At 45.5% G+C, this 27,884-nt stretch overlaps 2 protein-coding genes and 1 long non-coding RNA gene across 3 annotated transcripts in view; 2 read left to right on the top strand and 1 right to left on the bottom strand.

The window, feature by feature from the left end:
* Positions 1 to 27,884, bottom strand: part of RIPOR3 (RIPOR family member 3) — a 207,959-nt gene that overhangs the window by 44,099 nt on the left and 135,976 nt on the right. The window lies entirely within an intron of this gene.
* On the top strand, positions 17 to 3,405 carry LOC137484325 (uncharacterized). The gene is made up of 3 exons (XR_011004829.1): positions 17 to 618; positions 1,145 to 1,480; positions 3,022 to 3,405. It is a non-coding gene; the product is annotated as an uncharacterized lncRNA (long non-coding RNA).
* PARD6B (par-6 family cell polarity regulator beta) lies at positions 9,311 to 22,315 on the top strand. Its single transcript, XM_068208094.1, has 3 exons — positions 9,311 to 9,665; positions 14,285 to 14,507; positions 21,172 to 22,315. The coding sequence occupies exons 1-3, from the start codon at positions 9,600 to 9,602 to the stop codon at positions 21,999 to 22,001; spliced, it is 1,119 nt and encodes a 372-aa protein (XP_068064195.1). The 5' UTR covers positions 9,311 to 9,599; the 3' UTR covers positions 22,002 to 22,315.

The following is a 27,884-nucleotide window of genomic DNA, read 5'->3' as shown; positions in this document are numbered from 1 at the left end:
TCCCCCGCTCCCCCTCCGACCCCCCTGGCGCTGGCAGGGGGGCTGGGAACGCGCCGCGCGGCTCCAGCACATGCCGAGCCCGGTCACGGCCCGGACCCTCCGCTGTTAATCAGGAGCATCCCGGGCGCCCTCCCGCTCCCCCCGCGCGGGTCCCGGCCCTACAGCCCCGGCAGCTCCCCCGTTCCTCTGCCCCCAGCTCTCACCCCTTCTGCTCAGGCCTTTTCTGCCGTGCCCAGATCCCGCCTTTCCCACCTTCCCCATCCATTGCTCCCTCCTCCTCTGCCCTCACCCAACACTGCCTCTTCACCGTCCCTTTAAAGGTTCCCTCCTCTTGCAGCCCTCGGTCGTACAACGCCAATCATCATCATAATCACCACCACCTTTCTTTGTCTCATTGCCTCCTGCCTTTCCCATCCCGCCCTTCCATAGCTTTGCTGGTACTGAGGAGATGTCATTTGTTCTCTTTGATTCTCTGTTGGCCAAATCCTGCTCCGAGTCCTTCCTGCTGCACCCACTACTGACCTCCTTCTTGCTTCTGCGGGCAGGTACTGCTCCTTGGGCACGAGCTCCCTTCTGCCAGCTTCCGAGACGCCTTCCAGGTAATCCTGGCAGAAGGAGGTAAGCTGTCGTGTGGGAAGCAGGCTGGGATCTCCCTGTTCCTTGTCTCAGCCCGTGCACCCCGCACTCACGCCTCTCTCCTGAACAATGCCTGGCCGGGCCTTGTGCAAACAGCCCACACAAACATGTCCCTGCCTGGGCACAGCACCTTGGCCTCGGCTGTGCCTCATCCATCTTCCATGTTCCCCTGGTTTCTAGCAGCACTTCCCCGTGCTGACTGACAGCACAGGCAGCCAGACACTCCCCACGGGGAAAATGAGCTGACTGCACGCAATTTGGCCATGCCCTTACCAGAACTTTATTAGTAAAGGTGTTTTCTTCCCTTTGGAGCCCGCTCTGCAGCATCCAGCTCACACATCCTGAAACCCACCCCACTGCAGGAGGCTGAAACACAAAGTGAGGTTCTCAAAGCTCCCGCTGACCAGAGATCCCATACAAGAACCTTTCGGGGCAGGGTTACTGCTTTCTTTCGCAGTTCTTTATGAAGTTGGTCAGGATTTGTATTTTCCTGTGCACATGTTTAAAGGAAAGTCTGGAAGGAGGCAGAGGAAGATCTCTTGCACAGCTGAACACGACTGTGAGGAGAGGCACGAGGGAACTGACACACGTGAAAGTGAGAGCAGTAAGACACAAAACCAGATGGGCAGATGGAGTTGCCTGAGCCAACGATTCAAGCACCCTGGGTTTTATTTGTGTTGGAAAGAACTGTGCTGAGACGCAAGCCCAAGTGGGTTTCACACCAGGTCTTCAAAATGGTTGGGGCTTGGAGCACTGCAAATGGCAGTGATGGCACACCATGGATGCCAGAGCTGGGGCGCCTGGAACACAAAGCAAGGAGATGCAAACACACGGATTTGTACAGGTCAGTACGTGACATTGCAGTATTGTAACCCTATTAACTCCTGGCTTGATTTTCCTGGTATTTTGGGGGGTTATGATCACACCCACTGGGTGCTTGAAGAATCCTCCCCAGCAAATGCCGCTGCAGCCATCCTGCTGCTCTGCAGCCAGCCTGCTTTCCAGGCTGACAGGCAGGCAGCAGTGGCTGTGTGCCCCAGCCTCAGGCAGAGGGTGGTGCCACAGCAGCTCCTGCAGCTCAGGACACTGCTGCAACGCTGCTGTCCCTGCAGCAGGTCCCTGTCCCCCGGGCTGGCCCCACAGCAGGGTGGAGCACACTGGGAAGAGCTGAAATCAGCTGGATTTGGGGGAGGACATTTGTCGCAACACCAAATCTCTTCAGGAGCCCTGCGCAACCAGTTGCCCAAAAAGCCATTACTGTTAATGTCATTTCCTCCTAACCATGAGCCTTTTAACAAAATTGACAGAGCAGCCCCTCGGCAAACGCCAGTGACCACGGCTCCCTCACTCCTGGTGCAGATGTCCCCATTTACTTCAGCTGAGGAATGGCTTTATGCGTTTTTATTCCAGTTTAATTTTTATGATCTTCATTTGCTGTGTCTTCATCTGGTGTGTTTATGTGGCTGGTGCTTGGTTTTCATTATTTTTAACTGCATTTCAGATCATTTGCTCTATGGTTTTGTTCACATTCTCCTTTTCCACGAAATTCTAATAAAACACTTGGCTACAGATTTCCCAAATTGAATACTGATGTTTAGTGCAGCTAATTATGCAGCAGGGTTCAAAGTGAGTTCTATAATGTAACAATTTACATATTCCTGAAAACAATGGACACAAACCTACAAATTATTGCTACAAGCTAGTTTCACATTCTTCTGGAATTTCCTTTAGAAATACATATGTTTAGTATTCTCACACATATGAAAAGCAGTAAATTGCTGGCACCATTTTAATATTTACAGTGAAAAAATAAAACGCACTCTGATGTGTCTCAGACCTAAAGGGACATGAAAAAAAATGCCAGTATGTTTCCTCCAAGATCTCAGCACGCTTCACAAAAACCCTTCCCAAATTCAGCCACTCAGCATCCATCACTATAAGCCAATGATACACAAAGATCATTTTACAACAAAGCATCCACCGTGGTTGCAACAACATTACACATTTAGTATTTCAGCATCACCAGCGTTCTGGCATAATCAGATTCATCACAACTTTATTGTTTAAGTCCTGAATAAAGTAGTTTTTGTTTGTTTCCTAAATGGACCAGATTACAGGCAGCCAACTCTGTGAGCAGACCAGCCCAGCCTTCTCAGGAAGATCCAGACTAAACTGACTTTTAGAAAGGCTGCTGCAAACCAGAACTCTGTTTATAAAAGCAAGAGCTAATAACTCGGTAGCTGGGCCTGTTGCTGTGATCCTTTGCACCAGGCTGGTTTGCAGAGACAATAATTCTTGCTGCTCCTAATGCAAGCAATATGTATGCCAACATTTGCCCGTGGCTCCACCCCACCCTTTTCTAGTTTATGTTTTTTTTTATTTTAGAATGCTACTTTGCATCTTTATAATGTGGAGTGATCTGCATAGAAGTGGATTCTCTCTCAGTCTGTCAATATGTTGACCAGGCACTTCCATTGCTGTAACACAACAAACTGCAGAGCATGTTCCAGCAAACCATCCCTGCACAGAGCATTTGCTCTGAGCCTCTGAGGAGGGGTTATAGTGAGATTGAGCTGTAAATACACATCCCCAGGACCAAGCACATGATTGTTTTTCCCTTTGTGCATCTATCTGTGCTGGAGTCTTTAGTTCCTGCTATTATAACTCAGGAGGGAAGGTAAGAGACCTGCCAACAGAAGCAAAGAGTATCTTCTAAAACCTCAACACAACTGGGACAGTGGCTGAACTCACAGGATTCAGTATTTCCAAATGTGATGTGCATGGAAAATTTGAATTACTTTTCAAGTCTCCTTGGCTTGTACTTTTGTAGTTTTATTTACGACCACTGCCCCAGCACTATCTGGTTAATAAACAGGGGCAGTTCTGTTGCATTAAGGTGTACATACCTGTCTGCTTACTCTCTGGGGTCTCTCAGGGGGTTGGCTTGTTTGTGTATGGACACATAAAACACTGAGACAAAAAAGCCTAAATCAATCTGATCATCTAATTATAATAAAAGTTTCATATTTCCCTAAAAAAATTTGTTCCTTATAATTGTTTTACATTCTCCTAAAGTGCTGGTAACTTCATCTTTTGATTGCAACAAGAAGTCTATGGCAAGTCAAAGAAATCAAATGGCTGTGCACCATCCCTGGGGATGTTGTCCCACCCCTGGAAGTGTTGCATCCCTGGAAGTGTCCAAGGCCAGCTCGGATGGGGCTTGGAGCAGCCTGGGCCAGCGGAAGTTGGCGGTGGCAGGGGGTGGAGTGGGATGAGCTCCAGGTCCCCTCCCACCCGAGCCATCCTGTGATTTATGAGTGACATTGTAAAGCACGGTGACAGTAATGTGACACAGCCATTACAAGTACAGGTAAGGCTGTGGGAGCAGTTCATGTCCTGGGCAGTCTGGTGCAGCCAAGGCCGCTGTCGTAATTAATTAACGGAGTAATTAATGGTGTAATTAATGGTGTAATTAACGGCCGTCGCTCCGGTCACAGCAGCCCCGGGTGACCGGGACAGCGCGGGCACAGCGCCCTCTGGCGGCGGCGGCTGCCGCTGCACCCGCGGGGGCGGACGGTGGCGACAGTCGCGACAGCGGCGACAGTCGCGACAGCGGCGACCCAAGCCCCCCATGGACACGGCCAGCCCCCGGCGATTCCCTTCCCGAGTGTCCGATCCCCTTCTCAAGCACTGCGGCGCTGCCAGCTCCTGCTCCGAGCCTGACTCGTGTGAGCGCTCCTGCGTGACTCGTGTGCCATCCGATAAGAATTCAACCTCAACAAGCAACAGTTCATTACTGTATAAAAGCTACCATTATTTTGGCAACCGGATCCAGGAATCATTTGCAAAATGCATTCATTGTCTCAGTGAGACACGGGAACAGTCCCCGCCATGAGCTGCCCTGCTCACGTGTTTGTCACAGCCTCTGACTCGCAGGGCACGAATGCGCTGTAGCAGCCCTGAAAAAGGCAGACATAAAAACCTCGTCAGCGCAGGAAAAGGCTTCGATGCAAGGTTTCTGGAACAGCACCTAGCAAAGCGTGGGGCAGGAGGGATTTGGCCATGGGAGCACTACACAAACTCACAAAGGGAGGCCGAAATGACAGCCCGTGTTCGCCCGGCACACCTGGGGGACAGGGGAACCCGCACAGCACGGGCCACTCCAGCTGGGCCGCCAGGCGCTGCGGGGCAGCAGCTGGTGCTCACAGAACTGGGGAGTCCACACAGGCTGCTTCGCTTTCATTCTGAGCTCTATCAGCCACCATTCATGTACAAATGTTCCTTTGTGGCAAAAGGTACAAGTGCTCCTTAGTGCTGGCACGTGAAAGTGTCGCTTATGGCACATTTACTGGGTGACAGTCACTAGCAGAGGGCAGAGTGTTCTTCACAAAGAGCCATAATATGTTTTCCAGATAAGCTTAACAGCAAAGGTTTTATTCCAAAAGGCTTATTAGGCAGAGCTTTTTATCTAAGCATATGACAAAATTGAAATCCCAATCTGTACCAAACAAAGTTTAAAGTAAATTTTGCAGCAATTATTCCTTTGATTTGCCTTTTTTTTCTGCCACCCCCTAAAATTCTCACCAGGAATACTCAGCGAGTAGTGGAAACCAAACAGGAAATGTTCACGAATTCTTTGGTGTAAAGAACCCCAGAAGTGTTACCTGTTGACCTGGGCAGCTCAGCACCAGCGTGGCTTCTCTGAGCACTTCGGGCAGGAGAGTTAAATCATTAAACCCCACACACGAGTGCAAGTGTGAGGGGTCAGCTGGGCTCACAGCTGCCCTTTTAAACACGGGGGAATTTCAAAGGAATTCAGAGTCATTGGACACGAATGGATTACTAGATGAAGGGGAAGAAAAAGCTTTTAAAGCTTTTCATTATTTTAGTTAGAAACCTCAGAGAATTTAAATGAATGTATCAGTATCGGCTTTCGACTTGCTAGGAAAGTGTTTTCAGAAAGCTTCACGAGTTTATTGCTGGACCTAGTTTATAGCTGGATTTATAACACACCTGAAACAAATGTTTCTTTCACAGGCAGCAGGGTATGAAGACAACATTTCCCAAAAAGGCAGACAAAATAAAAGTACAAAACGAAAGAAAACCCTCCAACCCCAGGAAACTATAAATATTTTATTGGAAAAGATCTCATATATGACCTTGAAAAACAATCCATTCATTTTGTCACAGACAAGTAAGTAAATATTGCATCAAAGTGACAACTAAAGGTTCCTGGAGGAGGAGTGGGGAAGAAGAAAATGCTGCTAGTTTTCCTGATAGGAAAGAAGAAAGCAAAGGCAGAAACAGAACACAAAAACTCATTACTAACCCAACTATTGTTTCCCCCTCAGTAAAATAAAATTTTAAAAACTCAAACAAACAAATAAACAAAAAACCCACCCCCAAATTAAAATCCTATAACTGTCACAATTTCAGGGTAAGAAATAAAGTTTTTGTTACACAAGTGCTATTCAAATACTCCTGCTATTAATGAAGCAGCTAAGTTGCCATGCCCTGAGCCTTGCTCCTGTGTTTGTGCAGAGCTGTTGGTATGGAGCGTGTTCCATGGAGATAAAATGGAACAAGCTCCCCTTCTCAGATTCCTCCTCTCTGATGCAGCACTTGTGAACTCACGTTCTGCCTCAGGATCAGCACTATCAGCAGAGAGGTATGCAATGTATTTCCCTGGATTCATGGGGTCCTAGAAGTAGTGCTCTACAGTATCTTGGCATTTGTGAACATCAGATGCCTTCAGGACAGCCCTGGTTTGTCTGCACCACTCACTTACCAAGGGGAGGGCAAAAGCAATTTGAGGTCACGCTGGTCCCTAATATTGTGAAAATGGAGCACCCAAGTGCATACTGTTGAAAATGCTTCTTTGTAGGGAAATGGAACTGGGACACGAGATTAATGTATCAAAATTGCAGAAGGTATCAAAAAGAAATCCTGTACTTACAGGCTTTCTTTTTGATACCTTCTGCAATTTACAGGATTTATTTTTTAAAGAAAGCAGGACTTTATTATCATTTTGAAAATAAAGCTTCTCTTTTTCCCTTTTAGTTTTCTCTACCCATCAAAAAACTCTCCGGTCTCTCATCAACTCCAAGACAAGATCAGATTACAATCTAGTGCACCTAACAATCACTCCTCTGAGCTGGCACTGACAGTGTAAATAAAGACTACTTTATGTTAAATATGAAATCAGCATAAGCCCTGAACTATGCAATAAAAGATTAGGTGGATCATCAATAACAGTCAACCTATGCTGACAGCAATTTTCGGTGCTTTATTCTTGGAAATACTCTGTGAAATCCCAGGAGGACTGTATGGAATACAAGTCCACTTAAGATCTGGGAAATCTGGGACAGGAAAGCAACATCTCGGCACAATCTCACTATACTGCAGGTGGACCTAAGTGATGGAATTTCTACACCAAAACAAACAAAGGAGGAAAAGAAGGCCTCCCAAAAAAGCTTCCCCAGCTGCTCAGAGATCAGGAAACCCAACCTGTCTTTCAACTTCACAGAAACAGAACGTGCCATGAATAGCTTGATCAGGTCTGAATCACAGGCTGTACGGAACTTGTGACTAAAATAGCTCTATAAGCTTACCTTACAACAGGCACAAAGAGCCTGCCTCGCTCCCCACCTTTATCTGAGATCAAATTGTTTATCACATTCCTTCCTCATACGTCAGCCCCTTGTGATGAAAGCCAGCCAGTGATTAATACATTTTATTAGGCTGGTTCCAGTGACTTGAAATGAATTTGCCCTGACTCCCCAGGCTCGCTCCCACACCCACTGCCTGGCACTCCAGCCATGCTAGGAATGCACAATAGAAAACAAATTATCTTAGGCGATACCTCATAAATCTATGGCCGTAAAATTAACTGCACAACGGCTCCAAGCAGAAATCAGCTTCAGGAGGCTTTTCCTCCCTTTCTCCAGGAGAAAAGAGCCAACCCACCAGCTTTAAAGCCCCAGAGAAATCACTGTTCCCTTGTCTCTTGCACTCTTCTCCGTGCTCAGCTCATTAAGCAGAGCTGTAGAAGACAGATATGGAAAGCAGTCCAAACTCTTTTCAACGTTATAATTATAAAGTGACAGAAAAAGAGGTTTTATCCTGGTCTTGCTCTCATAGCTGTAATCTGCCTTCTACTGCACCAGGATCACAGATTCTATCTGAATTTACAGGTTGAATTCTCTATGTGTCCTTCTGCAGTGTAAAACCAAAACATGCTGGATAAAGGATGAGAAGACTTGAATCAGCCTAGACACCGTCTGGCAGCAAACTATACTTAACTATTAACAATATCCTCTGTGCTAATTACAGCTTGTCTTGGCTCGAGTGAGAGCGGCAATTCCTTTGCCTTTGGCGTGATGGGAGGAAGATCAACTGTACAAAAATCAGCGCCGACTTAGAAGTGATTCAGCACTGGATGCTTTTTATTTAATTACTGATTGCCAGCTGAGACTTGAGAACTGACTAGACACCCGCGGCGTGCCGCAGGTGCAAGGCATTGTTTGAGCTCCCATCACAGCCATCCACACAGGATCTACATGATGAAACCTCACACTGCGTTCTCTTCTACCAGGTTTATAGATAATGGGGACACCTGTAATTCAAAGGTCTGTTGACATAATGAGATTAATGTACGTGCTTTCTTCTTGTCCATACACATGTGAGAAGTCTTTCTCTTTTTTTCAGACAGTTTACAATCTCTTTTTGTAAACTTTGTACTTTTGTCGGGGTAGCTTAACTGGCCTTTGAATGAAAATTGATCTGTCTCAGAATACAATAAGGAAGGTTAGCTCTGACATTACCAGATCCTGCAATCTTACTTGTGACTAAAATGAAAACAAGCTCCATGAACAGCTTTACGTTCAGGATGGACACAGAGCCACATCCTGAGAGGGAGACTTCACACTTTTGGCCTGACCAAGGTTGATTTATGTAACGTGCAAACATCAGCTACCACTGGTGCGGTTCGCGCGTTACATCCGCGGGATCCCGAGATCCCTGGATCACAGGATCGCTGGGGCTGGAAGGGATCTTTCTCTGGAGGTCGTTCAGTCCATCCCCAGGCTCGATGTCTGAAGGCACGGAGCCTTCAGGGCAGCCTGGCCGGGGGCTCCGGGGCCGTGAGGGGCGCGGGATGGCGGCTGCTCAGGGCTGCGGAGGAGGGCAGCGGGCACGGAGGCTCCTGGAGGGCTAGGGCTGGCTCCTCAGGGCTGCGGAGGAGGGCAGCGGGCACGGAGGCTCCTGGAGGGCTAGGGCTGGCTGCTCAGGGCTGCGGAGGAGGGCAGCGGGCACGGAGGCTCCTGGAGGGCTAGGGCTGGCTCCTCAGGGCTGCGGAGGAGGGCAGCGGGCACGGAGGCTCCTGGAGGGCTAGGGCTGGCTCCTCAGGGCTGCGGAGGAGGGCAGCGGGCACGGAGGCTCCTGGAGGGTTAGGGCTGGCTCCTCAGGGCTGCGGAGGACCCGGAGCTCGCCATGGAGCCTCCTGAGGGCCGCGGGAGGATGCGGAGCCGCGGCATGGCGGCTCCCCGGGGCGGGAGGCGCCCGTGGAAGCAGCGGGAGCCCAGCCGCGCTCCAGCGCCGTGCGCGCCCGGCCGCGGCCGCTGCGGGACAACGGCTGCGGAGGCCGGGCCCGCGGCGGCTGCGGGGACCGGAGCAGAGAGCGCCGCGCCGCGCCCGCCCCGCCGCCTCCATCTTGCGCGGCGGGGCAGGTGCGCGGCCCCGCCCGTGCGCGGCCCCGCGGAGGCGGCGCAGGCGCGGCGGCGGCCCCGCCCCGGTCCCCGGCAGGTGCCGGAGCCGCGCGGCCCCGCCCCGGCCCGGCCGCGCTGAGGCGGAGGCGGCGGAGCGGCCGCGGGTGCCGGGGCTCTTGGCTGGGCTGGGCCGCGCCGCTGCCCGTCCCGCAGCGCTCCGGCGGAGAGAGGAGCGAGGGAGCAGCGACCGCGCGCGGCATGAACCGGGCTCAGCGCGGGGCCGCGGGCAGCCGCGGCCTGGGCACCATGGAGGTGAAGAGCAAGGTGGGAGCTGCCGCCGCCTGAGGGCCGCGGGCGCGGGGGAGGGAGCGGGCCGGCCCTGCGGGGCCGTCGGGCCGCGGTGTCGCTGCGGGGACGGGGACGGGGACGGGGACAGCTGCTGACTCACCTGGCCAGGGGCCGCCGGGGCGCGGCCCCGCCGGGGCCTGAGCGCTCCGCAGGCCACCGGGCTCGGGCGGGCCCCGGCGCTCCCTCCCCACCTGTCCCCTCTGCCCGCCGGGGCCGCGGCCGCTGGAGGCGGTGGGGCCGCTTGCTGGGTGCGCTGTCTGCGGGGAGAAAATAGAAATGGTTTTGAAGTGTTATTTTAAAAAAACAGGTAAGTGGAGTTGGCCCCTGAGTTTCTGGGCAGACTAAAAGACGTACGGATAAATATGTGCTGTAGGGAAAGTGTGGGGTCTCTGGGCCAAAAGAAGTGTTTAGAGACATACTTGGGGAGTGGAGTACATGATCTCCAGAGGTCCCTTCCAACCCTACAAGTTCTGTGATAATTCGCAGGCGTCAAGACCCTCTCTTTGTCCGAATTGCAGTGAGTGCGTTTGTTAGTGACTGTTTCTGTAGCTACCTTTTTTTCCTTAATGATGATGTCTTTCTGAAGCTTTTTGTGCGGTACAGCGTAGGCTCACAGTAGAGGTAGAGGTGAGCCCTGGCTAGCTTATCCGAAAGTGGAGTTTGCCTTCTCTTAGAGGCCCCGGGAGACTTTTACCCTGGCAGTGTTGCAGGAGTGTGTACCTGTGTGTTCCTGCAGAGATCACCGCTGTCAGGTGCTCACAGCTTTGCCCAGCTCTGTAAATTCTCCCATACGTGTATCCACATCTCTTCTGTTTTTAATTTTTATTTGCTGGTAAGGCAAAGTTTTTCTGACAAAACTTAGATATTCTGCGAGGAATTAGATTTTTTTTTTTTGTTCTGCTTTATATTTGTAATAATTTCCAATTGTAAAACTGCTGGACGTACAGTATGAGGTGGAGTGTCACTGTTAAGTTAAATAAATGTTGAGTTGAAACCCCTTTTTCATTGCCTAGGCAGATTGTTAGTGCATCCATGTGGGAATGTGTTTTCCATTGGGGGACACATGGATCTCTTGGGTTGTTTTTTGAAGTGGGGAGCAGCCTGTGTTCTGTCCCCTCCTTTCCTGCTAGTGAGGTGTTACAGCAACAGTGCAGGTGAAGCAGTCAGGACTTGAGCTGTGTGGATGTTTAAGGAAAAGTATCATAGTGCTGGAACTTCTGGAGAGTGTGAGTTGGTCTCTGTTTGAATGAGGATGATTTCCTTTAAAGTGTTCATTTTTCATGTGGTCTAAACCAGCAAGCACAGGACTGTCTGGTAGCTGTTATTTCAAATACCAGTTAAGTTAGTACTGTGATGGTGAAGTCTTTTATTTATGCTCTTATAAGGTTGAAAAGAATCAGTATGATGTGCTTACAAACCCAAATCACTTGTTTCCCCAGCCCAGAACTCTAGCTTTACTGTTTTCCCTGCTGTGTGTTTTCCTTGATTTAAAATACATTTAGGGAATCAGCCATGTGATGTGTTCTGGGTGTTTGTACAGAGAAGTGTAGCCCTAATGAATAGGGATTGTCCCTCAAGTGCGTATTATGGAGCAGGATTCAAGGCATTCCTAGAACTACTTGTTACTAATGCATTATTTAACAGCACCTCAATTTAAAATCGCAGAGGAGTCATCTTCCATCTATGAAAATGAGCAATTCTGAAGAGAAAGAAGAAATGCCTGTGTGGAAGGTGGAGGGACCATTCCTGTGGAGTGGCCTGGGCTTTGAAGGCTGCTCCGTGATGTACAGCTCTTTATTTAGATATTCCAAATCAATAATTGTGCCTCAGCTGACAAGGCTGGGCCAGCACAGCCCAACTGTGGTTGCAGTTACATGAGCACAATTCTTTTGTTAGTTTAGTTTATTCAGTCTGGGTGACTGCTCTGAGCCTGCCCTGGCGATTCCCCATAGTACTTGAATTCCAGTCAGCCCATTTTCTTGTGCTGGAAAATAAAACTTTATACCCCGGACTAGAGTTCCTACTGATGGTATGGGATCCCCAAAATAAGCTTCAAGTTCTCTGTATATTAAAATTCATGTTTTTTCCCCTTTCTCATGACTTGGAATAATATTTTTTTCTGAGTAAAATCTTAATAACTGGTAAGCCAGAGACGGTGACTGCAGCTCATGTTCTGTCAGCGATGGAGACTTGCATAGAGCAGCTCTGTGCTGTGTTTCAGAGGACTTAAAAACGTGACCCATAAATGATGTTAAGTGGGCATCCCGGGTGCCTTCCTGGTGTGCTGCCGTGACTCCCCTGCCTTCTCCCGAGGGAGTTACAGGGGAGCAGGGCTTGCAAAGAGCTCAGGTGGCAAGGAGCCTTCTCTGCTTAAGTTACTCCTCCAGTGTCTCAGCTCCTCTAGAACCTCAAGTGCAGGCCTGTTTCATGGGATGGAGGGCAGCATCTGGTAGAAAATGCAGACATTTCAGGGTTTCAAATAATGGAATTGCACGGTTGGACTTGTCTTTTACCTGCTTTCTAATAGTATTGAGCAAATTGTGTTAGGAAATACGAGTGGGTTATGAGTCTTTTGCTATTTGCACCAAATATGTGTAAAATAATATGGAAAAAATAAAAATCAGACGTTTGAAAATCTGGCCCTTTGCTTGCTGTGGTAAGATTCAACATTTATTCCATCCTGAGGGTGAGGATGTTGGCTTTTTAAAACTTTTATTACTGAATTATGTTTGAAGTATGTAATCCTTGAAAGCCTAACAGTTTCGATTGGTGCCGTGCATGGACAGTTCCTGCGGGGCTCGAAGTCCTGCGCTGATGTCACGATTAGGCTGTGCTGCCTCTGACGTGATGGGAGTTCCTCCCGTGGGCTGGGCTTTGTTTGTAAGCAGGTAGGAATCATCCCTTCTGCCTCCTTAGTTAATGTTAGGGTAATTGCGGGTTTTTTCAGAGCAGGAATGTTCCCAGATAGTTCCTTTCTTTGAAGCTTTTGGAGGAAGGTGGGGTGTTGAAGGTGTAGCTTTTGAGTGGTGTTAACGTGCTAACAGCGAGGTCCTTGTCTCCCGATTTTCAGCGCGTTGTTTGTACGTGAGAGCTCCAAGGCTTTTCTTCTCCAGAAGATTGTAATCAGGTGCGAGGTGAAGTGCACCTCCTCATCTCTTGTGTGTAACACACACCAAAGTATGTGATACTGAGGCTCAAACGTGCACTCAGAGCATTTTGTGTCCTTCTGCTCTGCTTAAAACCGAACTTGCTAAAGAAATTATTTGAAGTCTTTATTTTCACTGTAGATCAGCAATAGAATTCACACAAAAAAAAAAAAAAAAAAAAAAAAAAACCAAAAAAACAAAAACAAAACACCAGCCGACAGAGGTTTTTTGAATTATTAGCTTATTATCCTTTAACTCGTATACAGTCTGCTCTGGTTTTTGTAACCTGGCTGCTGCTATCTCTGAATTCCTTTTGACATCTCTGGTATGTTGTGTATGTGCCTGATACGGTGGATTTGGAGTAATTTTTATCCAATATTCTGTTTGCTTTGGGTCCTGCCCTTATTAGGTAGAACACCAACATTTTACTAGCTATGTGTGATAAAAACCACTATTTGTCTAGTCTACATCAATGCTCATCCTTTTCTTGGCATGCAGTTGAGTCTCTGCCTGCCCCCACTGAATCATTGCCTTAATAAGCAACGTGTTTTAATAAATGTTTGCTTTAGAGATGATTTAGGAGACTGAGTTTGAGTGGATTTGTGAGCTGGGTTTTTTTGTTTAATGATTATATTGACTACAAGCAAATCCTACCCCTGAAAGTAGTGTCAGTGACTAATTTTTTTTTCCATATTTTTTGAACCTTGCCTTATCAGATTTGGAAAATCCAGGTTCTATACCCTGGACAGAACCCTGATTCAAAAGACAGGCTTGCATGAGTAAGGCTCAAAGCTTGATTGCAGCAATCTTCTGGAAGCTCTTCAAGGCAGTGGCTGGTTGCCTCTGTTACCTCTCTTTAGGTAGGAGCAGAGTGGACCTGAGATCAGCTCCCCAGCAGCGACAGTTCTTTGTGGTCTTCACAGCCAAGGGGCATTTTCACTTCCTGCCCAAACAGCTGGGGGTGTGGAGGCTGCTCAGCCTTGCGTGGGTGACCCACAGTTGTGTAACAATCTCTACACACTGTTCTCAAGGGCACTGGTAGTTCTCGGAACCAAATTCCAGGTAGTCACATACCAGGGGATGTTAGTCACAGTCCTGCTTTGAGCGCCGCAGCAGTGCTGCCTCTCACTTGTGTCCCTTGCCCAGCGTGGTTGCTGCACGAGCCTGTGAGGATCTGCAGCAATCCCTGCACGGGTTTGTCACCTTGGTGCTGATGAGCTCCCGTTAAATGGAGCACCCAAACAGCCTTGGCATGCTCAAAGGTACCTGTTTGACCAGGTACACAACTAGTTAGAATTTGGGGAAAAAAACAACTGTTTTCACTGACTGTTTTATACCATGTCAAAATTGTTGTAGTTTTTAGTGCACTTTAAATTCCATAACGCTTCTGGTTTAACATAAAATAATTGTTGCTTCCATATTAATGATGTAAGATACATTTTGTTGTAGTTTGGGGCAGAATTTCGACGATTTTCTCTGGAGAGATCCAAACCTGGAAAGTTTGAGGAGTTCTATGGATTACTGCAGCACGTGCACAAGATCCCAAACGTTGATGTTCTGGTGGGATACACGGACATTCACGGAGACCTGCTGCCTATCAATAATGATGACAATTACCACAAAGCAGTTTCTACAGCCAATCCTCTCCTCAGGATTTTCATTCAGAGAAAAGGTAAGAGCACTTGAAGAATGTGAATCATCTATTTATCCAGTTACGGTGTGATGTATGGAGGAAAAAACCCTTCAGTCCTATTTCTTCATGTCAAATTCCATAATAATTATGGGTCATGAAAGGTATTCACAACTTGTCTCTCTTGCAAGGGCTTCCTCAGGCAACCTATTTATGCTTTGTGATGTTTTGCTTATGTTTAGTGGAGTTAAAGTCAAGTTTAATCTCTAGCAAATGCTTCTTTCTGGTTTTATGTATGCAAATGAAAATAAACTTTTAGCCTCTAAACTTTTCTGCTCTGTATGTTGGATACTTTTCGCTTAAAATTCCAATCTTGATCAGATGAGAAGAGAAACCATTACAGGACGGAAAGTAATATTAAAAATGTTACTACATTAAGTATTAAATGCAATATTAAAGTATAAATTCAAGACTAACTTTATAATATGCTACTCTTATCACACTTTCCTAATAAAACATCTTGAAGTTTTCAGTTGACAAGCTTATATCAGTTAGCAAACCTCAGGAGTGAGGGCTGCTTGCTTTGTCGGCTTGCCTTTAAAATTAGTGTGTCTGCTTTGGTTGTGTGTACCTACTGTCTGCTTTTGTTCATGAAGGGGAAAAAAAAATCCAATTAGAAGTTTGTATTTGTTCTTGTGGCGTTGTTCCTGGTTGTTGCTAAGACAGGCATATTTTCCTTAGAAAATGCTTGGGCATCAGAACCTTTCATCAACTCCCACTCCAAAAAATGAACAACTCCACAAGAGCCTGACACAAACCCAATATTCATAACCAGTGTGGCTGCTTGGCAGCTGCTGAGTGCTGGCAAAATGTTTGTTTTGTTTGTGTTGATAGTATAGACTGGTAAGGCCTGTGCTCTCAGTGCTGAAATGCCAAAGGCATGAAGCATTTGCTTTAGCAGAACCTGGAGGGAGACAAGGCCTGTGATTCCATCTAATCCCCTACAGTAGCCATATGACAGGAAGGGATAAGCCACTTTGTCAGACTGGGATTATTGAGTTTATATTTTAACACCATATGTTTTTAGATTGTTCCTACTGTGACAGGTCTAACGTTGCATTTGTAATGCTTCTTTAGTTCCCTACAATTACTTACCTTGATTTGATCCAGGTGGATTATTTGTTACTACTCTGGTGCCAGGAGTTGATATAATGCACAAAAGTAGAAGATGATGAATCCATTTTAGTTTTTCAGAACAAGAATTGACGAGCAGGAAAGGCTGTGTAGGAAGTGCCAGGTGTCACTGCCTTCCCTTGGACACAAGAGCCTTCTGCCTGTGGAGCTCCAGGGAATAAAGAGCCCAGGCTGGCACCACAGTCCCCTTGCACTTTGCTGGGCATTAGTTGTGATCACACTGATCACATCTGTTGATGAAATTGAAGCTTTGCCTTCACTGACATCTTTGCATATAGAGGAGATGTTTGTTTGATGGAAAACACAGAAATAACTTTATTCTGTATTTTATTTGTGATGGCTTGCCTGAAACCAAGGTTGGATTGGTGGAGTTAGGGATGGTTCATATTTTGTGCAGCATGATTTAAGTGTCCTTAATTCTCAGATTGCAGCTACCTTACTGGCTCTGCCTCTGGAATGGAAAAGAAATGTCTTGGCAAATACCTGCTATTGATGGGGCTGCTTTGATCTGGGTTGGTTTGGAGCTATATTAAGTGACACAAGTGACTTCTCCATCTGCAAGGCTACTTGTGGCTTTCATGCATTCTCTTCAATGAGCTGAAGAGTTTTTGTGGATTTTCTAATGGAACTTTGACTTCTTTTGTATTTCCAGCAGCAGTAGTAGGGAATTTAAAATCTTTGACAAAAAGCCACTGTGGGGAAGAGAGAAAGTGTTTTGATTCCTTGTAATGTATGAAATTTTTATCTTCCTGTCTTAAGTATTTAGAAACTACATGTAATTTGTACAAAGCTAACTTGAAGTATGAGCAGACTGCAGTGAAATCTAACGTAAATAGTATTAACTTCTTAGTATATTGCATCCAAGGAACACCTTGAGGGGCTGAAATGCGAGCTGCAAGATGGTTTTGCTTCTGTTGATAAGCGGTGGTTGTGGTAATGGGACTCCAGAATTTGGGAAATGTTATGCCAGAATAAGAACTCTTTTCCCTCCTGTTTGATTTTGACTCTTCATTTCTGAAAGCTCTGTTTGTCCTGAAACAGAGCTTGGCTTGGTTGATGTGGTAAAAAACCTAGAGATCCTGTAATGAAATCACAAATTATTCCTCTTAGGCTCCTCTGATTGTATTTCACAAAATTCCTTTAAAATACTTTATAAACTGCTCCAGTGCTAAAATCTAAACTGGGGCTTGATGTTGCACAAGTCAGGATTGGCTGCCAGCTTGCAGTAAACATTCCTCGCTGGAATTCCATTCTGCAGTTTAACAGATTAACAGGTACTGTTGACATCTGGTATTTAAAGGTTAAACTGATGTATTGTGATTAAATCCAGATGTATGGGAGTCACTCTGTCTGTGAGAAAAACCCTTCTGAAGAGAAAATGGAGGGGAACAGTCTGCACGGGCTGAAGGGCAGCTTGATGTGGGGAGCTTTGCATTGTAAATAGACAACAACAGAGATAAGAGAAGATACATTTCATTATAACATCCTTAACAGTCCCTCAAAGGATTTGAAATTACAATATCCAACTCTTGCAATATCTGCATGGATGTGGCTGTGTTTAGTGAGGAGTGGATTCTTTGGTTAATCCACTTGTGCTTCTTGAGAGACACTTTGTCACTGAGAAGCTTTACTTTGCTGAGAAGTAAGAGCAGTTGGCTTTTTAAACAGCTCTTTGTGGACTAGCCTAGCTAATCTGAGGCCTCTTCCTAAAAACGCAGGTTGGTTTCCTAAAACCATATTTTGTTTTATTTTGTGACTAAATAAGAGGAGATTTGTTAGGTCGTATTTAAAAATGCTAAATTGCATCTCTATTCAAATACACTAACTAACTTAGGGGCTTTGAAAATTTAATTCTCAACGGGTAACTCTACATTGATTTTCAAATGGGTCAGGAAAATATTTCAAAAATCTGTCTTCAATAACATTAAATTGAAACCAGGTTTGGCATTTGTGGGCTTTTGTTTTCCATTTCATGTAATAAGTCTGTACAGATTGGTGCCACCTTGAGCTTGAAACTGCTGGGGGGAGAAATCCTTCCTGCACCGTGTGGAGTTCTCCTTCACACTATCTGTAGTTAACACCTTGTCCTTTGGCTTTAGGCCAAAATATTTTTCGCCGGGGCTTTAAACTGATTAGTGAGGTGCCAGAACAAAGATTCCTTTGTACTTGAGAGTATTGCTTTAGAAAACTTGTTTAGTAGTGGAAGAGAGGTTACCCAGAGTGTGCTGTTCTGCTGAGATTTGGGGAGATGAGTTTATCAACCTTCCACTACTTTTTCTTCACAAATCCTCTAACCTTAACTGTCTATCTTAAGGTTCATGCTAGTTCTGAATTATTTAACTATTAAGAGCAGTTATAAGGAAAAAAACTTTCCCTCTAGTTTGTCAGAGTTTCTTAAGTGTTTTGACATCTGGCTTGCAGTTTTGGGATGGTTTTATTTCAGCCATGTGTCCTGTAACTTAAGAAAGTTACTAAAAACAAAACCACCAGCTCAATTTAAAATTTCTGATTTGTCTTCTGAAAGAGACTTTTAAAGTTCCTTTCTTTTCCAAGAAATGTTTTTCTGCTCTTAGTTTTTGTTTAAAAAGTCCTTTGGAGTCTGTTATTTGCATGCAGACATTCACATAATATTTCTTTCGAAGCCAGTCCTGTTGCAGCTGATCTTCGTGTTTCTCTGCTAAGTGGAAAAATTTGATTTGGACAGAGGTTACCAGCTGATAGCTGTGGAAGGCAAACTTTGGGAGGTGGTTTCCGTGAAGGAAGCTGGAAACAGTTCTAAATCTAACTTGAGTAAAGAGCACAAACTGTCTTTGATCATGTACAGAACATGATAGATCTACTTGGATGTAATAAATGTGTTTGTAGATCCAGTTCATGCCAGACTTCCTGCAGGGTGTGTGTCCTGCCATGAATGTGGAGACATTCATGGCAGGACCATTGAATGCTGGGACCACTGTGGCAGGCTGGGACCATTGAATGCTTTATATATTTGATATGACAGAATAGGTAAAATACCAGAGTCTGTCTGATTCTGGTATAATTTGTGCACTTTGAATTTAAGGAGAAAAGTTCATCAGTTGAACGCCTTTTAATCTTGCAATGCACCTGACAAAATCAGTCCTGACAAAGCTTTGCTGTCCTGTTTTCTCGTGTCTTTTTCTAAAGCTGCTGTTGTACTAAGAGCAGCAGGAGCCAAGTGCTTGACTGGCACCAGTCTGTTGAGACCTGTGTCCTGGAGCTGTCATCAGCAGCTTGCACTTCAGCAGGAATGAGTGCAAGTGTTACCTTGTACTTAAAGAAAGACTTGTCTAGGATCTGATTTCACAATTGTCCTTTCCAGGTTGTTTTGTAAACAATTGTAGTTCTGAATAAAAAAAAGAGAAGTTATTGCACCTCATTGACTTGCAAAAAGCCTTCCAATGAAACACCAGATGTTTAACTGGAAGCTGGTTGGATGGGTTGTCAGGGGAGATAAGGGCAAAACTTCTCTCACTTTTCCCTTTGATCATAAATTTTTAGCGAAGAATTGTTCCATGTAGTCTGAAAAGTCAGCATGTTAGTTGTCAGCAGTGGATGGAGTACAGGGGTTTAACCAGCTGATCTTAGTCAGACATTCCAAAGGGCCTTCTACAGAGAAAAGGCTGAGTTTGCATTTCTGAAGGTGTTTTACTTCAGGCATTGTTCACCTGTTAAAATGCTTTGGCTGGGAGATTGAATTGTTCTTTAATGCACTAGCTCTTCAACACAGCTGACCTAACACTCTTATATGTGAAGATCAGATTTTAGGCTGTTTCTAAAGCCTTTGTGCTTGATGTTAAGATATAATGTTGTGTTAATTAAACCGTAAATTACAAAGTAACTGAGATTGCTCCAGAAGTGACTTCAGGCTATAGTAGGGCTGTGTGAATCAGGTATCTTCAGAAATAACTCCTGATTGTGTGAGTTAAATTGTTGAACAACTTTAGCTGTAAACATCAGTGCAAAAGATGCTCTGTGTTTAGCAAACAGCTAAGCAAGAGCTTTGCCTTCCTTATGGTGTAATTATTTTTTTAAACAAAGGAAATAAAAAAGAAATGTAAATGAGGCCTTCATCAGGACACATTTTTCTAAAACATGTTGATGAACCATTGTATACACACAAGCCAGGAGTTGACAGTAAATCCCTTTGAGGTTTTTTTGTGGGCTAATTTAAATTTGTTTCTATTCCTCTTGTTCTTTATCTTTTAGAGTACCAGGTCTAAGGCTGCCTTCCTAGAGCAGCCAAAGGACTGTTCTTGTTCTCAGGAGCCCTAAAGGCTGGGAAGGGAAGGGAGGAGTTGGTGTTACATGCTGCAGTAGTGCTAGTCTGTTGCTCTAGGAGTACTTTCTCTGTTCTATTTTGCTTGAAGCATCTGAGGAGTCCGAATTTAACTGGTTCATGTGTATATCTCAGCCTCAGAAACAAGTGCATTCATTGATTTCCTCAGCAGCTGGCAGCTGTCCTGAAATGCCACCAGGGCAGCATTGCCACAGTCAGCCCAGTCCACAGATTGAAATGTATAGCCATTCTTCCACTTTCTTGGCTGTACCAATGGCATCTGACTGGGATAATACAAAGAAATCCCAACTTCTCTGTGTCCTGGGGTTAGTGCAGTCCGGTTCTGCATGATTATTGGGGGTTTTCCCCTGTAGACCAAAGATGTGTGCAATAAGGATGAGTGTAAATCTGAGGAGGCTCAGATCTGAATGTATTTAAGTTGATTCTTTTAGGTGAATTATTGCATATTAAAAAGGAAAATGGAACCTTTGATAAATAAGCATTTCAGAAATCAGTATTGCTTCCACAGAACATGTTTTCTTGTCCCTTGCAAGTAGCTGTAAGAGTAATACTTCTTTTGGATTTTTTTAAAGCTCTAAACCATTTGCCTATTCCTGTATCAAGCTGTGGCAGTTACAGCATTGCTTGCAAGAGTTTTGCTTGAAGTATTTGTGTGCGAGGTCTCTTTGTTTCTGCTCCACAGCCATTTTACCTACATGGCGTGGGGGCAGGGAAGAGTGCAGAATGGAATAAGCTTTCTGGAGTTTGAATCCAGGTCACTTGGCTGGCTCCCAGTAACTAGGCAATAATAGGCACACTGGCTGCTTTCCCTTTTTCATTCTTTCTTTTCCAGTGATCTGAAACCTGAGGAGTGAAAACTAGCAAGTGGAATTACTCTGAATAAAATTGTTTCTAGGAATGTGCTCATTCTTTCCATTCTACCCTTTCTCAGGCAGCTGTAGCTCTTTGTGTCTGCTGCTGCTAACTGGTTTTAATTTCTTTTGCGCACACTCTTTCCTTCGGTAGTAGAAAACCAAAAGTATTCTAAACTTTGTGTTTCATAACATTAAAGCTTCCATATCGTGAGTAGAGAGAAAGGTTTCTCTGATAGTAGGGCTAGCACCTTCCAGATGAGCTGTTTGCCTCTGCTAACACATGGGAGCAGTGTGACCTGGCTGTCGGCAGGCTCTAATCCCCGTGTGCTCTGTCTTACAGAAGATGCAGACTACAGTGCCTTCGGGACGGATACCATGACGAGGAAGAAGAACGTCTTATCCAACGTGCTACGGCCGGATAACCACAAGAAGAAGCCCCACATTGTCATCAGCATGCCCCAGGACTTCAGGCCCGTGTCCTCCATCATAGACGTGGATATTCTGCCCGAGACCCACCGCAGGGTGCGGCTCTACAAGTACGGCACCGACAAACCCCTGGGCTTCTACATCCGCGACGGCTCCAGCGTCAGGGTCACCCCGCACGGGCTGGAGAAGGTGCCGGGCATTTTCATATCCAGGCTGGTCCCCGGGGGGCTGGCTCAGAGCACGGGCCTGCTGGCTGTCAATGATGAGGTGCTGGAGGTCAACGGGATAGAGGTGTCAGGAAAAAGCCTCGATCAAGTTACAGACATGATGATTGCAAACAGCCGCAACCTGATCATCACGGTCAGGCCCGCCAACCAGAGGAACAACGTCGTGAGGAACAGTCGGACTTCGGGCAGCTCCGGCCAGTCCACTGAGTCCAGCCTTCCCAGCAGCACTCCAAACATTCTGGGGAATCTGCTGCAAGGAGAAGAGGAGAGCGATGAGGAGGACATTATTATAGAAGACAGCGGCGAGCCACAGCAGATCCCAAAAGCTGCGCCTGCCAGCGAAAGCATAGAATCCTTATCACAAATTGAACTCCTCCACGAGTCCACACAAAATGGATTCCTTCCTTCCAGTGAGATGAACTTGAATCACTCAGCAGGCAGCATTAGCATGGAGTATGAAGTCCCAGAGCCAGGGCGTAAGTCCTTAGAAGAAGATGGAACTATAATAACGCTATGAAATGACTTTGGTGTACTTTATATAAGTAAGGATGCCATACATGTTTTAATTGGGCTTAATATGTAACACATCCTATACCTCTCCATCTACCAAGCACTGCAGTTAGATTAAAAGGAGGGAAAAAAGTAAATTCAAGAAATTAAAAATTACATAAGTTGACTAACTTCATTAATTCTGCACTTCAATGTAAATAATTCACAGAGCTGGATGATAATTGATAAATAGCTGAAATTGAATGAGGAAAATTTAAATTGAAAATGAAGGATAGCTAAGAGATGACTGTGAGCTTTCTTTTAAAGGTACTTGATTTTTATTATTTTTTAATGCCGTATACTACTGGTCCTATAGAAGTAAACTTCCTTACGTGTGTGGCCGTCTCATGGACTGTGGTGTCACGTTCCTCTGACGCGCTGCTTACGTGTGATGGAGCTGCTGCAGCCCCCTCACTCCTGTCCTGGCTGCTGCTCTGCTGGCAGGGCTGTGGGTGGGCTCTGAGCAAGAGGGAACTGAGAAAGCCAGAGGTGGGCTGGGAAGAGATGGGGTCACTGGTCTGGTCCTGGCTGACACAGGGACAGCAGGGCTCTGTGGGCAGTGGGGCTTTGGAGGTCACTGTCCTTTGGGAGTGAATGTGCAGCCACAGGTGTGTTAGTCAGGCACCATTACTAGTTTTAATGGCCAGGCAAGCTTACTTTTAATGACTCTGATTTTGAAATTCACGTGTGAAAGTCTTAACAGTAATGCATCAAAGACCTGTTCTCATTCTAGTTTGCAATATTTAAGGATATCATTGGATTTAGTTACTAATCCCAGTAAATTACAAACAAATCAAATGTAAACTTAATGCTACGGAAATAGCATAATGTAATCTCTGTTACAATTGCAGTCCTACAGTAGAAACTGTAATGATTTCTACTAGCAAAGGTTTGTTGGAATGAGTCTGGGTTATATAAAAGTGACTTTCTTCAAACCTGAATAAGTTAGAAGAGTCTGTTAAATCCCTGGATTAAGAAAAAAAATTAAATCAGAATGAGGCTTTACTGCACCTTGTTTGAGCCATGTGATATTAACTTATTCATTACTAGTAAATGCAGATTGCTGTGTGCCCCTGGCTGGGTGTTGTGGATACTACAGTGTTGCTCTGTGTGAAAACACTGATGACAAGTCCTGATGCTGCAAGAGCAAAGGTGTGTGTGTGTAACCTCTGCACTCACTGGGACAGCTGCAGGGGAGGCTTCTAGCATTGTTTTTATCCTTCCCCTTTTTGTATCTCTTGCTTTACCCCTTTGGCCCTGGTTCTCAAGCTGACTCTCCTCTGGGAACAGAAGTTGTGGCAGGAAAATGAGCTGGGGACTAATAGGACTGGGGAGAAGGATCTCCCCAGGAGTGCCGTGGCCTCTGTCAGCCTGTCAGGAGGAGTAGGGTGCTACCAGTTCTGTCCTGTGCTCCCCAGAGCAGCAGTCAGGTGCTTGGGAGCGTGTTCCACCCTCTGGGAAGATGTGACGAGTGGGAAGGGAGACTGACCCCTTTCTTTTTTTCCCCTCAGTCTATTTGAGGGAAATCTACCTCTGGTAACTTTACTAACAGGAGACCAACTCAGCTTAATGGTAGGGCATCTGTAAAAGTCATCACAGAGTCTCGGAGGCTAAACCTGTGTTTGTTTCAGGTTTTTGTGATGATGCAAACACTGCTGCAGAAACAAATCCCTGCTGTTGGATGTTACAAAGTGCACATTTGAAATTAGTATCTGATGAGCAGTAGTTTTCTCAAACCTCCTCTGCCATTGGAGTCCAAGATGCCGAGAAAGGCATTCATCCCCCTTAGGATTTATGGAGAATAGGCACAGCAGGCAGTGGTACTCTGCAAATACAGGTGAGGGCCTCTTTTGTTACACTTATTTATGGTTTCTTTGTGTGTGTGTGTGTGTGTGTGTGTGTGTGTGTGTGTGGAGAGCCCTGGAATCTTTTACAAGAGCAAGATCTTTCAAATGCTTCACTTGTTCTGCTAATAATTATTAAAAATGAAGTAACTGCATCCCCTTAGTGTGAAATGAGAAAAAGAAATGTTCATCCTGCAACATGGAGACTTTACCTGTACATGTTTTCTCTCAGTGCTGCTCTATGCTTCCTTTCTTTACGGAAGATTGTTTACTTTGAAAATATCTTTATTTTCCTTTGTCAAAAGACTTTCCTTCCTGCATGAAATCACCAGTGGAGGGTGAGACTCATTATTCTGCTAGTTTGCACTTCTGTGCCTTTGGTTTACTTGAATGTATTGTGAATAATCAAAGGAATAAAGGCACTTGGATGGGAAGAGAAGAGAGCTCCAGAGGTACAGAGAAGGAACTGGTAGTGCACTTAATGCAGGTGTAATGTTTTCATTCCATGCAAATCCGCTCTGGGGCTGCTGTGGCCCGGGAGGATTTTGCAGCTCAGATCACAGCTGGGAGGGCTGAGTCTGGCCAGGAACCTGGGCAGGTCCCAGCCCCGAGGCTGCTGTGCTGCCAGGCACGTGCATGGGTAGTTTGAATAATATTTATGCCAGTATTAAGGACTTGTAGAAATTTAACTGAGGTCCTACTCTAAACTGCATGAGACTTCATCTCTTAGGACCTTTCCTGCAAACCAGTAATCTAAACGTGAGATAACGTTCTTTTTGACATAGATTATCTTCTGTTTCACAGAAATTTGGTGACATGTAGTAAAACTAAGCATTTAGGACTTGATAAAAACTTAAAAGAATAAATCTAAAGAATGTGTATTTACAGGAACAATGACAGACTGCACAGCATGTAATTGCTAAACGCTGCAGTTACCATAAAGTTTCTAAAGTTCTTCCATATCTTACTAATACATACACTGTTAATTACAAAAGATTTTTAAATTGCTACTTAGGGATGATCAATGGTTGATTGAGTGGCTAAATTTAATTTTATATATAAATGATACTGGGGTTCAGTATAAGATTTTTTTAAAATATGCTGATATTGTTAGCCTTTCATTCACTACCTCCTAAATTTTTAACATCTATACTGTTTTCTCCCTGGAAGACAATACTTAAAGGCTTGACTGTTTTATATAGATTTTATCTATAGCTAAAAAAAGGATTAAAAAAATCCGGAAGTGCTAGGGAGGATGCTGTGCATGATTGACAATGTTACGCTGCTATTGATGTAATCTGTGTATTAAGTATCCTGTGTGTGTAAATTGTATTTTCAATCCAGGTTTTATAAATTAATTTATGAAATACCCAAATTACTTCAGAATGGAATGAAAAACTAAAATTCCTTTGACTAGTGTTATGTGTTGTGTACATGCACAGAGGGGGACAAGTGATTCCTCCCTGGTGGCTGGGAGATCCAAGTGCACCTTAATAGGAAGAACAAATTCTTAATAGAATTAAGATGCATTTACTTTAAAGTTCTGCTGTGGTACTGGAGAAGTCAAGCCTAACTGTGAATCATATGTTTTTTTCCACACCTGAATTAAATTTAGGACAATGTTCTCACAAGCTGTCTTTAACATGTGTATTTTTGTGAATATTATGTATTTTCTAATTAAATTTTACTTGCAATGTGATTTTTACATGAATGAACTTGTTTAAAATGTCAAATATCAGTATTTTTCTTACAACTTCAATGTATAATGTACATTGGTATCTCACCGAATGAAGATTGATTTTACAAAAATCAAGCTAGATGTAGTTGTATATTAGTCTTATATTTTTACAGACCAAAATAATAAATGGATATAGAAATAAAATGGGGTTTTCTCAATTACTTTGTCAGATAGATCAAAATGAGAAAGAATGTATCCTTTTTCTCAAGTGTGACAGCAGATGGGTTTCATGTGAGGCTGTTCTGCTGGTTCTCCCCGTGTCCCTGTCCCTCCCCTGCAGCAGAGCTGTGCCCCTGGGCAGTCCCAGCCGAGTGTCCCTCGGTGCTGCTGCTCTCTGCTGTGCTGGCAGCTGCAGCAGCTGCGGCAGGGACCCTTCACTGCCTGCCTTGCCTGAGGACTGCTCCTGGGACGGTTCAGGTCCCTCCTGCCAGCTCTGTCAGGGCTGCTGCTGCTGGGGACGCTGCCTCTGCCGCTGTGAGTATCTCTGGAAGAGTCCATGGGCCAGCTTGAACTCGAACCCATTTCACTTACAACTGTTTCCTCCCCCTCTTGCCTTGGCAGCCCTTGTAAACGTTTACCCAGGGAGGAGAGCCTCGGGCTGTGCTCAGCCCTTCGCCTGTGGCTTTTGTTTCTGCAGCTTTGGGGCTGAGCAGAGTTCTGCTCTGCACCTCCCTCATCTCTGGGGGACTGGTTGGTTTGTGTGCTCGGGGCTTTCCGTCCCTGCAGATGGAGCCTGTGGAGAGGACAGAAGGCTGGGGTCAGCATTGACTCAGTGCAGCCCAGAGAGCCCAGGCTGCTGCCCTGGGCCCTGGAGCATGGGTGGCTTGGAGCTGGGGGAGTCCTGCTCTCTGCACAGGACACTTGGAAGGAATGCTGGGAGCAGAGTGGCATTCCTGGAATGGTGTGAGCTCTGCAGTGCCTCCTCTGCAGTTTCCCTGGCTCGGGCACGGCCCCGCGTCACCCACTGAGGCAGCAGGAGCAAAGACTGAGGGCCGGTCCTTGGGAATGCCTGTCCGGGAGGATGGAGTGAGCCTGCTAGGCTGGCTCTGCAGAGGAGGCACGGCACAGCAGCTGGTCTGGGACTGCCAGGGAATGAGGCTCAAGTGCACTCACTCAGTTCAGCAATGCTGCTTCCACCCAGCACTCGTACCCACAGCAGCTTTCTTAAAACTGAGAAACTTATTTAAAGAAGACTGACTTTCCCTACTGCTGCCTCCTTGAGGAAGGAATGCAGCTGTTAACTGCATCTGTCCTTTAAACCCAGGAGCATTTCTCTTTTCTCAAGGTGATGAGCTCTTAACAAGGCATTAGGACTTGAGTTATGAAATTGAAAATTCATGCATGCTTACAGATACAGGCTAGTGCTAAATACCCCTCTGAAGATTTTTTGTGATCTTCAGATTACCTGTGGCATTCTGATTACAGACTTTCCAGAAGCCTTCTGAGCATGTGTTCCTTGCAATACAAGTGTCACACTCAGATACTGGGGTGTAGTTGTATGTGGTTAATGCTAGAGAGGAAAAATAAGCTTTAAGGTAGCTTCATAAACGGCTTCCAATGCTAACACAGGGGAAGGTGTGTTGGATGATAACAGTATTCTTGGATGCTGTAGAAGTATGCAATAAATGGCACAGCTGGTCCTTGGGGAGGCGAGACTGCAGCCAAGATGTAGGAATTCAGACTCCTTGTGCAGCTCTCACAGATCACTTGTGTACTTTGCTCTCACACAGGAGATAAATTTGTCTTTGGGGACTTGGTGTCGTGTTCTTGATTTAAAAGTGCTTTAGAGCCACGAAGCACAAAGCAATTACAGTGCTGTGGTATTAAACCAGCACTTCTTATACCCAGTTCAGAAGTGTTGCTAATAATATATCATTTCCTGTCTTTCCAATTAACATTCCTTTCTATTGAACTGCTATTTTATTACCTGATAGCATAAGGAAATACCTTGCATTTCATCAGTGAGAGACTTGTTCCAAGCTCTGGGGTGTTATGTTGAAGGTGTATAAGAGTGTATTTACTGTCCCCATATCAGAACATGGTTCTTGTCCTGTGAGGTGCAGTGACTTCTCCAGAGTGCTCTCGTGAGCACCTGGCAATGCCCAGGTTCTGATAATGGCCTTTTTGTAATCACAAATGGAATGGCAGCGCTCAGAGCTGAGGAACAGAGAGCAGCAGCTGATGTGAAAGGAGCCAGAGAAGCAGAGGACACCACCCAGTGCAGGGGTCGTGCTTTTATAAATGACATTTGGTTGGTGTGCTTACAACA

Source organism: Anomalospiza imberbis, chromosome 17 (genome assembly GCF_031753505.1).
Source record: "Anomalospiza imberbis isolate Cuckoo-Finch-1a 21T00152 chromosome 17, ASM3175350v1, whole genome shotgun sequence".
Classification (NCBI taxonomy): domain Eukaryota; kingdom Metazoa; phylum Chordata; class Aves; order Passeriformes; family Viduidae; genus Anomalospiza; species Anomalospiza imberbis.
Note: the sequence above shows the minus strand (reverse complement) of the source record. Positions and strands in the feature narration are given on the sequence as shown.

What these genes read in the sequence shown, in the direction of transcription:
- PARD6B (XM_068208094.1), top strand. Translation starts at nt 9,600, where the DNA reads ATGAACCGGGCTCAGCGCGGGGCCGCGGGCAGCCGCGGCCTGGGCACC. An exon ending in CCATGGAGGTGAAGAGCAAG is followed by an intron (nt 9,666 to 14,284) that starts GTGGGAGCTGCC and finishes ATTTTGTTGTAG; the next exon opens with TTTGGGGCAGAATTTCGACG. An exon ending in GATTTTCATTCAGAGAAAAG is followed by an intron (nt 14,508 to 21,171) that starts GTAAGAGCACTT and finishes TCTGTCTTACAG; the next exon opens with AAGATGCAGACTACAGTGCC.